The 17,305-nt window shown below is 38.7% G+C and overlaps 1 protein-coding gene across 1 annotated transcript; it reads right to left on the bottom strand.

Annotated features, from left to right (window-relative positions):
• Nucleotides 1-2,052: 2,052 nt before the first annotated feature.
• On the bottom strand, nucleotides 2,053-17,085 carry lmx (transcription factor protein). The gene is given in 9 exon segments (NM_001078288.1): nucleotides 2,053-2,609; nucleotides 2,961-3,128; nucleotides 3,348-3,492; nucleotides 4,366-4,495; nucleotides 4,960-5,056; nucleotides 5,371-5,591; nucleotides 5,923-6,078; nucleotides 16,155-16,288; nucleotides 16,498-17,085. Coding segments are annotated over 9 exon segments (1,878 nt in total). The 5' UTR covers nucleotides 17,020-17,085; the 3' UTR covers nucleotides 2,053-2,304.
• Nucleotides 17,086-17,305: the final 220 nt, after the last annotated feature.

Genomic DNA, 17,305 nt, shown 5'->3' with positions numbered 1-17,305 from the left:
AAACCAATCACCTTTAAAATTAAAATCCCATCCTTCCAAATTCAACCACATTGATACCCCGTCACCTACGGTGCCTAAATAAAATACTTTAGGTGTTTCTTGTTTACACTAGGATTCTACACATAGTAGGTTGGGGTAAGATGGCTCATGTATTCTCTCTCTTTTATCGTCCACTTGGTAGTAAACAAAGACTAGAACATATTATATAACCGTATCGATGTGACTCGAACATAGCGTTATTATATGTTAAAACCATGATTAGGAAGTACGCAAATCACTACAATAAGCATACGAGGTATTCAAACAGCAATGATTCTGTGAATCCACATTTATATAGTTCTCTGTGCGATTCGGATATAAAGAACATGTTTACTTAACGTATGACTTTCCAACACTCTGCTCAAGTATGGCACAGTTCCAATATTTTAATAGGCTGTAAATTTCCTTGTTTTTACGACTTTTGTGCGAAACAAGCCAAACTGTACGAACTCCCGATATAACTCTCACTGTTGGAGTGTGTGCCAATAACCCTACAGTTTCATGACTCGCGAAAAGGCGTGTGTGCATAAGCAGTTATATTCTGTTATAAAGTAGGGTGGGAGAAGATGGGGCACCTTTTTTTTATTTTCACGTTCCATTTGGCAGTAAACAAACAACATTCAAAAAATATAGAACTGCATCCTCACGACTCCCATAGACCATTGCAACTACTGTGGCATGAATGCGAATTGTTAATTGTTTAAAACACGATCAGGGTATTAGGATATTATGTGTTAATTGTGCCCGTCTCCCCCACCCTATACAAAATGTCATATTCCTCCCATATTTTGAATTCATGTATCAGCTTGCCGTGTAAGGTGTTGTTTTGTTGTTATATCTTAGCCTTATCTGTTTTTATTTTATTTTGGGGTACCGTAATCGAAAAACAAATAAAAGTTATTAGTATTATGGGTTGTAAAAAATACACTTAACGATTTCTAAACGATCAGGATACTTAAATTTATTAATAAAGCAGTGTATTAATCTGTTATATTGCTGGATTATGTTTGCTTTAAATTACATTCAAAAGCTGACGAAATTTGATAAGAAAAAAAATTGACATTTTTTTTTTAATTTGTTAAAATTTGACATTTAATTACCTAATTCTTAAAGAAACATCCATTCATTCATCGTAGTAACCTGGTTTCATTACCTCATCTGGCCGCGTGCCATTAATTACAATTCAATTAACCACCAAGTTCAAGCTAAGCCGCCATTGGATAATCAGGTGGAATAATAAACAAGACAACCCCTCATACTTTCATATACCGAAATTAAACTCTCTCCCGGGCCCCCAGCGCCCGCTGACCGTGTCCACGATCCTGTTTGTGTTTTGACAGTTACTTTTATCCCCCTCCCCCCATCCGTTGCTGTGCTAGGGGTTTGTTATCGTAGGGCATTGGCGCTCAAAAGGCTGATTTATCGCCACATTTCTGGCTTGACACGGTTAAGTTAAAGTCAAAGGAAAACCCAAGGATATTTTGTCGCATGTTTGGAGTTGGGTTTGAGTTATCTAAACCCGGGACACCAGGTTCCGTTGTTGAATTCGTTGAAATTGTGTGACTAATGTTGCGCAGGCGGTGTTACGTTTGTATACAACACTTAAAGTTTAATAAACTTCTGCTACAAGGCATATCGTAACTTTAAAACAGATGTTCTGGTAATTTATTACAGTATCGACGTTTTGATTTCCATATACAAGTCGTCTAGCTATATTAGAATAAACACAAATGTATATGAGACGATTATGTCGGAATGGCCGAATCTAATTATGACCCCAAAAAATGTTTTTTTTATAGTTAAAAGCAGTGGTTCCCAAACTTTATCCATACTCGTGTACCACTTTTTGATTCATTCAGCGTTCTCGTACCACCTACATACTAAACAACTAAACTAAAGATTTTAACACAGATTTTGTCATTTTTCGTGACTGCTGTGCAAATTTAGGAGCGGTATACAGACATCGGTATACAGTGTACAGTAATAGTCAAATATGAATACAAATAGTGATAAATTTTAATTCACACTTTATTACGTCACATATCAGAACACACACGCAAAAAAATCGTTTTGCAAAAATAACAAAGAATTTAAATTACATCAAAGTGCTTCAGTGTTTTCCTAATTTTTCCTGACGAGTTACGTTTTACGCTATTGCCATTCAGATCAACATAAACCGCAAACATTTGGGATTTAATTTAATATAAAAACAGCTGTGACGAAAAGATGTATATATTTAAAACGAGAATAAGAGGTATTAAAAATTTACGAACTAAAATAATTATTCTGCATCGAGTACAACCCGTCTATGGGCGTCGTTACGTCATTCGGGTGATTCCCAGGCGATGACGTCACATGCATGTCAGCAGGATGGATGACGTCATGAATTTGCATATTGCCCTGATATGCAGGGGGGTGGGGCGTCATGTTGTGATTGAGGGGGATTCTCATTGGTTGGGGAATCATCCCATCCATTTGTGACGTAATAGTTACATTTTGAGGCACCGCCATATTTTCTTGGTAACCGCTTGCTTCGTGGTACAATTGACCCTGTCCAAATCCGATCGCATCTGGAATAAAATTTTAAAAATTACATAAAGACGGTCGAACTTATAGCAGGCTGGGGTAAGATGGTTCATGTTTTTATATTTTTGGTAGTAAACAAAGAATATTTACAAAATTATTAAACCGTATACGACTGTAAAATACCGTTGTTGTGAAATGTTAAAAATACGTTTAGGTAATGTAACATGTTATGTGCTTACATTTGCTTATTTTGTACTCAAGAAACTTTTGTGTTAGACTAATTCAAGCCCAATTATTAGGTCCTATGATATGCCTCGCCGTAGGACTTCACCCATATACAATAATACAGAACTGTTTCAGTTAGTTAATAAGTATGCAAACCCTTTATTTCTTACCGTTGGGATGCTGGTCCCATGGCACACCCATGCGGCGTCCGTTAATTTGACCGTGTACTTGCTGGTGATGAAACTGGCCAAACATTTTCTCCATCATGCCCTCGCTACCCGGCATCATATGCTGGATTTGGTGAGGCATAGAACCCATCTGATCAAATACATGGTAACCTGTGAAAAGAGTATTCAGTAAATTGTATTTCCAAAGTTCATATTTAGATAACCACCCAAAACCTAGTTCAATAAAAGCCAAATAACTTATAACAAATCTCTAATACAATAACCACTATCGTCTCCCCGCCATGCGAAGTTAAATAAGTTAAATTTATTCATAACTTTTAGTCCGCCATTTTCCCCCACAATATGTGCAGTATTTAGTTCCAAACTTACCGAATTCTTCCCTCGCCTTTTGTGCCGCAGCTTCTTGACTTTGTTGTCGCTTGGCTAACTTCTTCATTTTCGCCCTTTGGTTTTGGAACCACACTTGTACCACTCTCACGGTCAACCCAGTGTCTTTGGCAAGCGTTTCACGAACCTAAACAAACATATTATAGGTTAGATTTCATTTATATATGTGTCAAAACTTTAAGATAGTTGAGGAAAGATAATCCATGATTTCAAACTGTTTTATCGTCAATTGTTGTTATTATTTGGTATTGTTTTATTAATATTTGATGGGAAACAAAGAGTATTTACAGTATTTATTTTGATTTTCGCATATTCAAAAACATAAATAACAAAACTGTTATGTCTTTTTGTTTTCATCCTTTTAACGGTTCAATTATATAACGATTGATGAGAGATAAACCACGTGACTTCCGTGGTGTTATGCCGTTTTGTTTGATGAGTTTGAATGACAGTTACTAATCGAAGAAGCGATAATATTGATGCTGCTTTTATTTCCCTTGAGTGCTGCTGTTTTGTGACAATATATACAACGGATTATGACACTTAGGGTGATTGACAGCGAACGGCGTTTCAAACACCGAATTAAACGGGATGTTATTTTAAGATGGGGCAGTGTTTTATTTTTATACCTGTAAATGCGGTATAATTTTATATGAGCTTAATTCTACAAAAAGCGGATCGTTACGTTAGTTATGATTCAAGGAGGTTTATGAAACAAAACACTCGTGTTTTGATGACTGCAGTTGTCCTAAAAAAGTTACATTCATTTATTAATATAGTAGAGTGGGGGGAGATGGTGCGCTTTTCATTCTTTTTTTCGTTCTATTTGGTATAATTAACAAAGAACATTCAAAGGAATATAAAAAACATATCGTCCCGACTCCTATAAACAGTTGTTAAAAACACGTTTAAAATATTTAGATATTATGTGGTGCAGGTGTCCTATCTCACTCCACAACATCATATTTAAAAACTAAGCAAATCCTAAAACAAGGCATACCTTTCGACAAGGCTTGGGTGTAACTTCAAAAGCAGCTTTAAAAGCTCTACGTTGAACTGCGTTAAGAATAGTTCGTGGTCGCTTTGATCGCTTGCCGTCCTTGCTGTCTACGTCATCGTTATCACGTGGTCTAAGTCAAAGAAAGCGGGTTAGGAATTGAATTTAATACTAGCCCTCACACTGATACCTATGAATGGTTTATGAGTTTAAAGCTTATTAGGTTTCCTATGCTCAAACCTTTGTACTTACTTCCCACGATGTTAAGCATTGGTGACTTATTCTATTATGGTATAGTTCAAATAAATATGGTATTTTACACCTTACAGTGTGTTTCTAGGCAAGACACTTAACGGCAATCCAACCTAGTGGTGACTATAAGTTGTCTAATTTGTGAGTCATACAGAAAAACAATCACCCACAAAGTTATAAACGTGGTAACTCATAAGTTGAGATGAAGTGTATGAAACAGAACACACCCGTGTTATAACGCCTGTCGTTAGCCCGACACGGGAAGATTAATAAGTTATATTCTCATATTAGTAACGAAGTGCACCAATATCCCTATGTAATTATTGTTATTGTTACGTCACACACCTTTTTCCATCCTCGCCCACGTCATCTTTCGACGAGTTGAAGTTCCCGACAGTTGATTCGTCATCGGATGACGTAGCATCGTCGTCATCACTTTTCGCTGAAACGAATAATTCGATTTTAATTATTGAATATTCGGTAAAATAGTAAGTTGGGTGTGATGGTTCACGGTTTCATTCCTTTTCTTTTTCGATTTGGTGGTAAACAAAGAATATTTACGGAATTATATAACCGTATCCTTACGACTCTAAAACAGCCTTGTTGACTGGTAAAAACACGGTTGGAAAATATGAGATATTATGTGCTAACAGTATCCATCTTACCGGACAGTACTAAATTCATTTGGCTGCTGTTAAATGAAAAAGCTATAGTTCTAGATATAAACGCTACGTTCAAAAAACACATTTCGCTTACGTGATAAAACACAATGTGGACTCTTCGGTGACGTCATATCTGTGACGTCACTGCTGACACCTGGAGAGGGAAGACTCGATGTCTTTGCATCAGGAGCGCAAGGTAACGATTTTATCATTTGTGAGTCGTGACCAGCTTTTAATAAAGTGTCTCGCTCGCTCCAGCAGTTTTTACACTGTAGATCAAACCTCGTGCACGATTTCGCTCGCTTCTCGTTGTGCCTGTTAACAAAGCAATGAGTTGCAAGTTTTATTCTTAAAACAGTCGCCGCCAGACGATGCTATGGAGCAATACCAAGTAAATGAATGTATCTTATTTATCCTCGCGTTTGGGACAATGCCAGTTGTAATTCACTGGCGTTTTTTTTCATACACCTCGTGCTTGCTTATTAGTTACCACGTATGTGACTTTGTGCGTACATATTTTTTTTGTGAATTATAGTATACGGCTGACAATTCCGATAACTCATAAGTGACCACTGGGTTAGAGCAATCACCGTTTAGTATCTTGCTTAAGGAAACATAAACACACAATGTTGTCAGCTTTACTAACCTGTTCATCACGAACTCGTCCCCTTTACGTAATAACCGCTTGCACGTCACGCATGCGAAGCAACCCACGTGATACACATATCCTGACGTAGCGACACGCATGACTAACTCTTCACTTTCAATCTTTGAACCACAGCCAGAGCATTTCTTTCTAGTTCTGAAATAAAAAAATTAAATGAAGGTAACTTTTTTATACTGGCGTGGCGGGCAACGATAGTCGTTATAACAGTACGATGAGTTCTGTTGCATACACGTTGCAAATTTACGATTTACTACGTACATGTAACTTTGCGGGTCATATGTATTTTGTCATATAGATCTGTAGGGTAAGATAGGACACCTTCAGCGCATAATGTTCAAATATCCTGATCGTGATTTAAACAATTAACAACGGCCTATGTTAGTCGTGAAGTTACGGTTTCATAATTCTTTGAATGTTCTTTGTTTACTGCCAATTAGGTTGAGAAAAAAAAAATAAATAAAAAGAAGTCCCATCTCCCTCCACCCTACTATGTTATTTTAGAAAGTAGACATGTTGAAAATATTGTCAAATAACCAATTATTATGTATTGAAAAATACTCTGCGTTTTCTCCTTATGAATTCTCGCGGAAAAACAAAGTTGATATACGTGTGTGATAGATTTAGATAACCTTTAACTGTTAACGTGGGTTTGTAGTTAAACACACCCAGGCACCTGGGGTTGTGCTATGACCACTGTTGGAGTGGACACGGGTCGCGTTTCAGCTACCACCGGGTACAGTACAGCGGAGAGTGGCCGGGGAGGAAATGGTTGTCGCGAATAGGAAGCGTGTGAACTAACTCGATCTGAGTGGAATTCTATAACGACGTAAAACGCAAGAGTGGCAAAACCTATTTAACTATTTTGGGAAGCGGTTTTAATGGCTTGCGTTTTAGCAACGTACTGTCTAAATATCTTCTGATAATTGGGTAATTACAAACTGTTAATACGGTGTATTATATCAGTTTTATCAAAGAACAATATATATGTATATATTAACAAAAACTTTTGTAAAAACTTTCCACTGCGAAACGAATAAACTTCGGACAATAAGTTACTCTAAACCGAGTTTCAGATCTCTAAACCGCATGACTGTCACTTTCTTTGTTCCGAGAGAGTAAATCTCTACAATCCGTGACACCATTTGACCATCGCCACAAACAAACGCTTAATGAATCCACGACGAACAAAGGGCGGGACATGTAATCCGGTGTCTGCTGCATGCGCCCACTTAGAAGATCGGTCTATGTTCTTGACCGGCCCATATATCCACATGACCCGCGTGTTGGCGTGCAACGCCCCGAGACGTCGCAGTTGTATCCGGTCTAGGTGTAATTAACCCAACACCCCCATTCTTGACCCCTAACACGCAACGGCTGATGTTTTTCACCCCAAGTCAATTTTCGCTTTGAAGCCGAAAGGATATTTGTAATTTGGATAAATTAGAATTACAAATCAAAGAAAATTCTCGAAATTACAGAAAATACTTTAAATATACTCTCTTTAATTTTATTTTCCATTATAACTTTTTCTTACTGGAGTTTTTATCATATGTTAAAATTTAACTGTTCTCAATTTTTTTCTACTCTTTATTTCGTTTTATAGCATTCCATAAAACCGTTATTAGAGTTTAATTGGATTCCGTTTTAGTCGGCCAGCTGTGCGTTGAAGTGGGCAGCTGACTTCCCTTCACACCTGGAAGCAGCAGGGACGTTTGGCCTTGTGCTTTCTGCACCGGACAAAGCATTGCCACGACCACTCTGTATAGGTACATGGGAATCGGACGGTTTCCTGGCTCATATTACGAACTGGTTTAAATAATCCACAAAGCGACAAGAGTCGGACACCAGGTCAGTGCCAAGGGGCTTGCTGCCACCAAACAAACACGACAACGCGTGCTAAATTTAAGTGTCGCAGTTTTAAATCCCTTAAAATTTAAAGTGCACCGAGAACCATCCATATACGCATCTAATCAGCTGAATTGCTCTTATATCAACGGACCTGGTTTTAGGCGAAATTTAACATAAAAATGTTTAAAAAGTCCAGCCCAAATTGGTAAAGTAGCTACGGAAGACTATGACTTTAATATTTACAAAAGTTTTGAAACATCGCGCTCTTAATGATTTTTGCACCCGCGGCCGGCTAGTTTTCTCCACTGTATATTCTAAATTCCACAGAAGCCATTTTCAGCCCTACGCATTGCACGTATGGAGGTTACGTCATGGGTGTGATCAAAATCAGAAATATTTCGCTCGCCCAATTTCAATTCTGCTAAACCGGGTCACTTCAGTTTACGTGCAAATCCCAGGGATTCGGTTTTTAAAATCCACAGCGGTTTTTTAAGCTTAAACGTGCGATTTTATTCTGTGCCGTAAGCCAGGCTGGTGCCCGTAAAATATTTATAAGTATTATTCTGTGTGGGGATTAAATCGCCTTTGCACCGCGATATGAATTAAACTTGTGGAAAGTATGACAGCTACTCGTGCCAATGGCGGTTTGTTGCGTGAAGCTGCCACATATGCGGTTAAATAAAAAGCCTTAATGTCTTCTATAGGCGTCAATGCAACCACTCCAAGTTTGACTGGAATTCAAAATGGCGGCGTAACGCTGCTAATATAGAGTATAGTCATTACTTATTATTGCGTATGGTTATATATAGAAGGGTGGTGGAAGAAAGAACACATAATATCAAAATATCCGGATCGTGTTTTAAACAATTAACAACGGTCTATGGAAGTCGTGAGGATACGGTTGTGTAATTCTTTGAATGTTTCGTGTTTACTACCAAATGGGACGAGAAAATAGAACGAATAGCTGTCTCATCTTCCCCCACCCTACTATATATGATATAATACAGTAGGGTGGGGGAAGATGGAACACTTTTTCATTACATTTTCTAGTCTTATTTGACAGTAATCAAAGAAAAATCAAAGAATTATAAAGCTGTATCCTTGCAACTCCCATAGACCGTTGTTAATTGTTTAAAACACAATCAGGATATTTGGATATTATGTGCTAAAGGTGTCCCATCTTCCCCCACCCTACTATATACATTATAACATTTATAATCTAGAAAAATAAATATATTTACGCAATGTATTTTGATAACACTATATGTGTGACATTCTCTATTGAAGTAATTTTGGACTATGAAAGTGTTTAACGGCTTGGGCATTTAATTTAAATATTTTAATTTAGAAAAAATGTTATAAGTATAAGTATTCTATACATTCGCATGCGCAAAACTTGGTACAATTTATCATTTATACATATTTGTCTAAATTTTAAATTCATATTTTGAATTGGTGGTTGCTGGTGCTGTTTAAGGTGTAGTTTGAAGTACATGGGGTTTATATTAAGCGTCGTTTATTAAACTTGGATATAAATTGTTATTGTTGTCTTATTTATTGTTTGTTTACAAAAACGGGCGTGATTTAATTGCAGACTTTATCACGTTGAACGCTTAGCTATTTTTACAACTCTGCGGTGATAAAATGCATTTAGAAGCCGTAAAGATCCTCGATCAATTTAATAGGAACCGCCAGATTTGGGACAATTATTCACGGTGCAGAAGATATCGGTAACGAAAACAAAATCTGCCCCGCCTAGAGACCGAAAATCCGGCAAACCGCCAGCCAGCGCCCCGATCATATATTTGCGGCAAACTTTTTAACTTTCTCTTCGACCCAGCTCCCAACGATTGATCAAATGTAAACAAATCTGCGCGCTTTGTTTTTGTTTGCGTTAAAACGCAGATACGGGAAAGTGGAAGGGGTCATACGACTCTCACAGTTCAAACTCGCCAGCACACAAGATTTGTCGAACATTACAACAAACGTGTGTTTGTTACGAAACAATTCCCTTAAGTTCGTGCATTGTTTCATAGACGAGAACAAAGAAAACCTTATTTAAAAAAATTCAATTAACGCTCTTATAATGAGATGGTTGAATGCACCTTTTGTATAAGTATTACGTATACAATGATGTAATATACGAACTGGTAGTGTGAGTATATTAAAAAAGTTACATACGTAGTAACTTGTAAGCGGGAACGAGTTGTATGAAACAGTACAATCGTGTTATAGAAGGTCGGGAGAAGATGGGACACCTTATCATTCTATTTTCTCATCCCATTTGGTAGTAAACAATGAACATACAACGATTTCTAAACCCGCATCTTCATGACTCCCATAGACCGTTGTTAACTGTTTAAACCACGATCAGGATATTTGGATATCATACGCTAAAGGTGTCCCATATTCCCCCATCCTATTATATAACTATATACTGTCGCTGGCCCCTCACGCGCGGATAACTATAAGTTAACATTTATTTAATAATTCATTCCTATCCAAAAGAATTTTCTCAATAATCAATACAGCTGGTAAGAGTTTTTGAGGTATATATCAGCACTTTTTGTAAACAAAATTGTAAATTATCTTCAGTCAACAGCTACAGACTTGTATCATTGCTTATTTAGAGAGGTTACCTCAGCAAACAAGACAACCGCCTTAAAATTGCCACCTTCCGTTCACCTTGCGCTACCCATGTTTTTGTTTAGGTTTCACATGGGAGGCTCCGGCGCAATCTTGGCTTCAGTAACAAACATTGCCTAAATGCGTCGAAATATACATTGGGAGAAATCGGAACGAATTGGGGACCGGGCGAAACTGGAAAATCGGAAAATTTATCAACGCGTCGTTAGTGTCGATTTTATCAGGTTCGGCACTAGGATTCGGCGCTGGTGGCGCGTATTGTGAAGATTCTGTGGTCGCTCTATGACGTAACAGACCACCGCATAAATTGTAATCCAAACAGATTTAACTTATGTGTACAAACAACTAACGGAGTCAAGCGCGCAGGACAAAATATTTGGCTTTTCTGCTTCGTTGATGTTACAACACAATCGTATTAAGTTGCGGGACAACCGTGAGACTTCTGGATATTTAAAATACGCGTAAGTATAAAAATTAAATTCCATATTAACGGCTAGTTACGAATTTGTTAAAGGTCAAACCGACTTTCCAAAGATCACCAAAACACCGGTCAGAATTATCTATTCGTGTTTCACCGACGGTTAGTCGTTCCGGTTACACTTTCGAAACTTTACTCACAGTCTAAACAGCAACCTAAAATACCTCCGGTAAAATTGATGGCCTGGCTCTTGCGGGCACGATTATTTTCACCGGTCATGCCAATAAAAATACAATCTTCCCAGCCGTCGAATTGAGCTGTCGACCGAGCCACTATCTTACCATTAACCCATTCATCACCTGGGTCCAAGCATGTAAACAGCCCCGATTTATAGACATTACATCACTAGTATTGAATCCAGGAACGAAACAGCCACGTAAACATGCATTCGGCTTCAAACGACCGATAATTGCCGCTTTTCAACCGATGTAAACATTCGATTCGTGACCTCTCCTTGCGTCGAAGCAAGAACGTGGTGATCGAAGAGTAAACGACAAAAAACAAGTCCAACAAATAGCGTACTGAAGATGTATAGTACTGTGATATAAGATGGGACATCTTTAGCACACAATATCCAAATATCCTAATTGTGTTCTAAACAATTAACAACGGTCTATAGAAATCGTGAGGATACTGTTTTATAATTCTTTGAATATTCTTAGGTTACAACCAAATGGATAAAGAAAATACAATAAAAACGAGTCCCAAATTTCCCCAATCTACTATATTTCGCCCAAAATAGCATCATCATCTCTCATTCCAAATAAATCTGAATGTATCTTACTGGTAGGGTTTTGAATGAAACTTTTTGACCATGTATTTCCCATACTATGTTGTGTTATCAGTAAATTGCATAATTTGTGTATCGCCATTAAAGGCGAAATAAAGGCTGTATGAAACAAATTCGCCAACAAGAAAGGGCTAGTTATAAGTTAAATCAATTTCCCGTATTCGCAGTAGCCTATATGGCTAATTAGTAATGTTAAAAGTCTACATTCAATTACTTGTTCTTAATTATGCAATAAACCATGTCACATATTCATCTCTCTACATCCGGTTTTCAACATGTGCAATAAAACCATTCAATACAACTTAGAACGACTGGCTCGCGACGACAACGACCATTCTCGGTTTCAATGCAACCTTGCGACCTCTTTCCGTTTCGACCCCGTGACCCAGGCGTCGTATTTTTGCGCGTGATTATTTTACAGCCTTACAACACGTGTTGCGCTATCTAGCTAGTCGGAAGGACCGACTTTACAAATTATGAGTTCCTTCCTTTCAATGTAAAACCGTCACTGTTGGACGGTACATATAACTAATATATTGCGCTGTAAACCGATTCTGGCGGAAGTTGTGCCATAAAAAGGTGTTAACTATTCGTCCCTTTTCGATATATTTCTTGGTAAAACGTCTAGAAACTCAAATTAACCCTAAAGCGTGGTGAATCAATTTAAGTAACGTTAAGGAAATTTGCATTTCGTTAAGTGGTGGTACGCTGTCAACCATGGCGAAACAAACATCAAAGCCATTTCCCGTATTAACTCCGGCTTAAATTAACACCTTATTGAAACGGACATAGAAATTGGTCTGGAGCTACGTACATGTGTGCCATCGTAATCGTTTCATTCGAGTGGTCATCCATCTTTGTGACAAGAGCGTCTAGCTTGGCACAGGTATACCGAAATACACAGCAAGCCGCCTTACTAAAATCTCGTTCCAGCAGCAGACGGGCTAAGTTGTTCAAATTATTCGTGTTTATTTATTGCAAGCAGGCGCAGGTGTCGAGGCCTACGTACGCAGTGAAATCACGACAAGCGTATCAAGTTACAGATTTAAAGTCTGTCTCACTCGACGGAGAAATGATACGGCTGATGGTGAAGTCTAATTCGATTGTCAAAATTTAATGCGGTAAATTTCACACATGCAAAAGTTGTTACGCATTTATACCTTATTTGTAAAGCGTGGCAATTACGTCTTATCCCCCCTATACATTGCGTTATAGTTATGCAAATATTTTTTTTTGGTAACGAAATGTAGATAAATTTTGGGGCATTCAGAACGGTTCTGGTTATTAATTGGGCTGTTTTTAATCGAGTGGGGGGGTAAGTTAACAACGCTTACTTTAACCTTTAACTTTACCTGCAGTTTCGGGTTGTTTATATTGTTGCATTTGTGAAAGTGCGTTCTCTTTTTTATGGTCGACATTATCGCAGTTCACTGTCGGGTTACACACGATTGTGATTGAACGACGGAGACGCCGATGGCGAAGGTACGAACGTGTGCGTTGCGAGGCTCACGGCATCTGCAACCGCATGCTATACTGCAGCCCGTAATGCAGTGTATATGCTTTAGCATTTCCCAACCCAGAATTGTGATTTTTACTTTTACCTTAAATCGCTATCAACATTGAATATCTCTCTGCTGTGAATTTTTTGCAGATATTTTTTATGAGAAAATTGTGTAAAATAAAAACGTGTAATTTGTACCATGAAATAGTTGCATTAGACAGCGAACTTTAACGTAAGGGGATATTGGGCAACCTTTGGCCTATAAGTCCCAGATCCTATATGGCATGCCACACTGAAGGACGTTAACAGTGTGTGAAACTCTAGTGTTTTAAACGCTGAATAGACTTTAGACTGTAAATTTGAACTTCCTATCTTATTGCGCTGGTATAAAAGTATATGTTACTCGGTTGGTGTTTAGGTTGCCGTTTTCTTCATATGTGTATTGTTGCCATGGAATGCGAGTATATGAAACTCTGCTGGTGTTTACCAACTTGGCTTTCCCGAACTTCCGGGTTCAGTTACCTCCCACACGATTATTACGTCAGGGTGATCGCGATTTAAAGAACGCCTTGACACTTCTCAGATTTACTCCCGTCGACTCTAACAGCGGGGTATTGACATTATGAGGTCATAATACGGCATTGTGAGCGCCGGCAGTCCGACCAGAAAGAACAATGATGTTGCGCAGAGCGACAATGCGCGTGCGCCATGTATCAGTATTACATAAATTGGCTTAGAATTCGGGAATGGCATCCCACAGTGAGTGAGCCGGATAAGTAACGGAATATAGAACGCGGAGTCGGTTTGTTTAAGAAATTAAGCGTGTTCGCTTTTCTCTTTACCCGCCTACATGTGCGGCAATCGTACAAAACCATATTTGGAGAAGTTTTCACGAAATCATAATTTCGTCTCCGCGGCCTCAAGCGTGGTTGCAATTTCCTGGTTACGAAAGAAAATGCTGAAATACCATCCGCGCGCTGCCCGACCGATGTACGACCATTATCGTAGGCAATACATCAAATCCCGGCCGCGGTAACCCGAGCCTCCGAGGTCCGCGAAGCCAGCACACCGTCTCAATGTTTATTGCCGAGATTCGGGCGATAACGCGATCATGGTTTCCTCGTCGCGGGTAAACACGTTCCCAAATACACAGCTGCAGGTAGCCCGGCACACTGGCGGCAGGGCGGCCTGATCAATTGTCTAATGTGCCAGTTCATTCATCATGCTCAAAAACGCGGCCGCGATAAGCGAGCCACCTATCGACCGCTAAGCCTACGTCACAAAAGGTCGAGTTTAATGCGACCGAGATCTTGTCTGTTATGGCCAGCCAATCTCAGGACTAGGAGCAAAGTTTTGGGGCCGCAATCGCTGTTTACACACGCCAGTATTTGCGCATCCACAACACAAACTGGATTGTGCTTGTTTAGATCGACGACAGATCGCCGCTTCTCCCAACTCTTTAATATCCTAACAATATATCTTGCAATATGCTACCTGCGTATCAATTCAATGGGGCAGTGTTCGACAATGCATATATGTATATGGTCCGGCTCTAGGTTCCAAATACAGTGAATTCGTGATCACTATATACCCCTTCTCTACACAGCCAAGGCGGCCGGTCGGTCGGTTTATTTACCGAAGACGTGTTATACGAGCTACCACATAAAATCGATTATGAGTAAACGCGACCTGGAACTTAAACAACCCTTGTACCGGGGCAGCTACCTTGTAGAGTCTATCCGTGCCGTTATACTGGCCATTGTCGCTGTTATAATATTTGCGCAACCAAATAAATATAACCGATATCGGTATTCCACTCTGAACGCTTATCACATGGCGTTGATGACCTATTATGACGTAATTTAGACACCCATGACACCTTCGATTTCGGTTGGACTCAATAAACGGCACGCAAATATTTCACAATTAAGCTACGGCGAAAATGAACTCCCGAGCTTATGTTGGATGCTCCTAAACCACATTTTCACGTCATCCACAAATGATAAACCCAACGTACTTAACCGCAAATTAACACATCGTATTTTCCATATGTTATTCGCGTTTTCTATTAGTCCAAAGGCCGCAAAGTGGCGCATAGGCATTTAGATAAATCCATATGAAACCCAGGCCATATTTTTCATGTTTGCACTCAACTCCCTTGTTCCCATTGCAATAATTAAGCTAATTAAGCACCAGGGAATCTCGTTTATTAAAGCGGCGTTCGTCCCCTTAAAACGATCAATGTAATCTGTGTCTAAAAATAAGCTAAATGTGTTTTCGTGGGCATAAGTATTACCCCCAAAACTTTTTAGTTCTTATTTACGTACACAGAAGTTTTACGTCATTATTTTACCGATTTTTTTTCGCTCCGATGTCCGTATTCGCTTAAAAGATATAATCACTGTTTAAGGATAATGAAAATAGCTTAGCTTTTATGTTTATGTTTATATACCCAAACTTATCGGTTCAAATCCACATTCCGAAGTTTTAGTTTATATTTACTTATGGAAGTTTTGTTTCGGTTTTTCTTTGTTTTGTTTTCGCTCCATGGGGGTATGTTGACGAGCAGAAGCGTGCCAACTGCTCCGAGGGTTACGCGGTATTTTGTTTGCTGCTGGAATTAACTCCCAGTGTTGGTAAACAAGACATATTAGAGCGGTTACTGATAAAAGATAATTACGGCATATGTCAGTCCTGAATTCCACCAGACATATGTTGCTTGCATACACCCATGGCCCAAATTAAACATCGTTTCCGCATTTTATCAGAAAACCCAACATTTCCGTAACGATCTCGCTTATAAGCGTCAAATTCTACGATTTTTGTTTAAAATTGCAGACGTAACTATTTTTTTTTTTGTTTAAAATTGCAGACGTAACTACGAAAAATAACTACGAAAAAATGGTTACGAAATGGTATAGTAACATAATTTGAAATATATAGCTTACTGTTGATAGTCTTTCTTGCAATAAAGTTGGCCATCGCTAAAGAAACACGATTGCTGTAGTTTTAACCGGCAGATGACGCACTTCGCGCAACTTTCATGCCACGAAAATCCACCAATATTGAGTAAATACTGATCCTGCAAAGCGTTTGATGCGAAAATTACTCAATAAATATTTTTTTACTGTCATTGCTAATCTACAATTTGAACATTTAACGATTGTAACCAAACTAACATTATAAATTTAACCTTTTTACCTATAGCATATTCGTAATTTTTGGCTGGTAAAAAATTTCAAGGCTAAAAATAAATCAATAACAGAAAGCTAAAAAATCTATCTTACTTACCTCGATAAGATAATCACATCCTTGGCAAATACTCATTTGCGAGTATTGTGATGTCTGGCTATTTTCGCATTGCGGGTCCATATTGATGCATAGATCAATCCCGTTTTCGTTCATTTTCGTGGCAGAAAAATGCTCTTCGCTTTTGCATGATCCAGGAGATTTTCTACACGACGATATATCTGTTGGAGAAGCTTCAGCTTTCATGCCTTGCGTCGATTTTTCTTGCTGGGCAACGTTAGTAGTTTCGCTGAACAAATCAACCGGTGATGTATTGGACAAACTATCGAACTGACCAAAGTCTCCCAGCTCGTCCACCTGCGACCACGAGTTTGATGACGTCACACTTGATGACGTCATGAAGCGTTCATCGGGAAAGCGATCTTTGCCTAACAAGCCTACGTCGTTAACGCCGTTGTAGCCCATTTCGCGATTTGAAACGTGCATCGGGGTCGCTGCTTTACCGCTTGTTGCAAGTTTCGTCTGACGATGTTTAAGTTTTTCGTCGTTAGAAGAACGCAGCATTTAACACTAGATCTTCCGATTAAAAGTCAGTCGCTTTATAATTTAAAAAAAACACCTGTGAAAAACTAAGATGATTACTTTAGTATGCTGGCAATTCTGGTTATATCATTTCTTTACTTTCTTTTTTTTACTGAACTGTCACACCAATGTGAAGTCACAGTACAACTGAAGCTTTTTAAAAATCTGTTTTTCCTTTTAAACTCTCAAACTTTCTCTTTTGGAAAATGGCGGCCCGGTCGATGACGGCAACAGCACAATGATCGGCCATGATGCGGTCACAGAATGA

This window comes from Ciona intestinalis, chromosome 9 (assembly GCF_000224145.3).
Source record: "Ciona intestinalis chromosome 9, KH, whole genome shotgun sequence".
Classification (NCBI taxonomy): domain Eukaryota; kingdom Metazoa; phylum Chordata; class Ascidiacea; order Phlebobranchia; family Cionidae; genus Ciona; species Ciona intestinalis.
The sequence above is the reverse complement of the archived record's forward strand: the minus strand, read 5'-3'. Positions and strand labels throughout refer to the sequence as shown.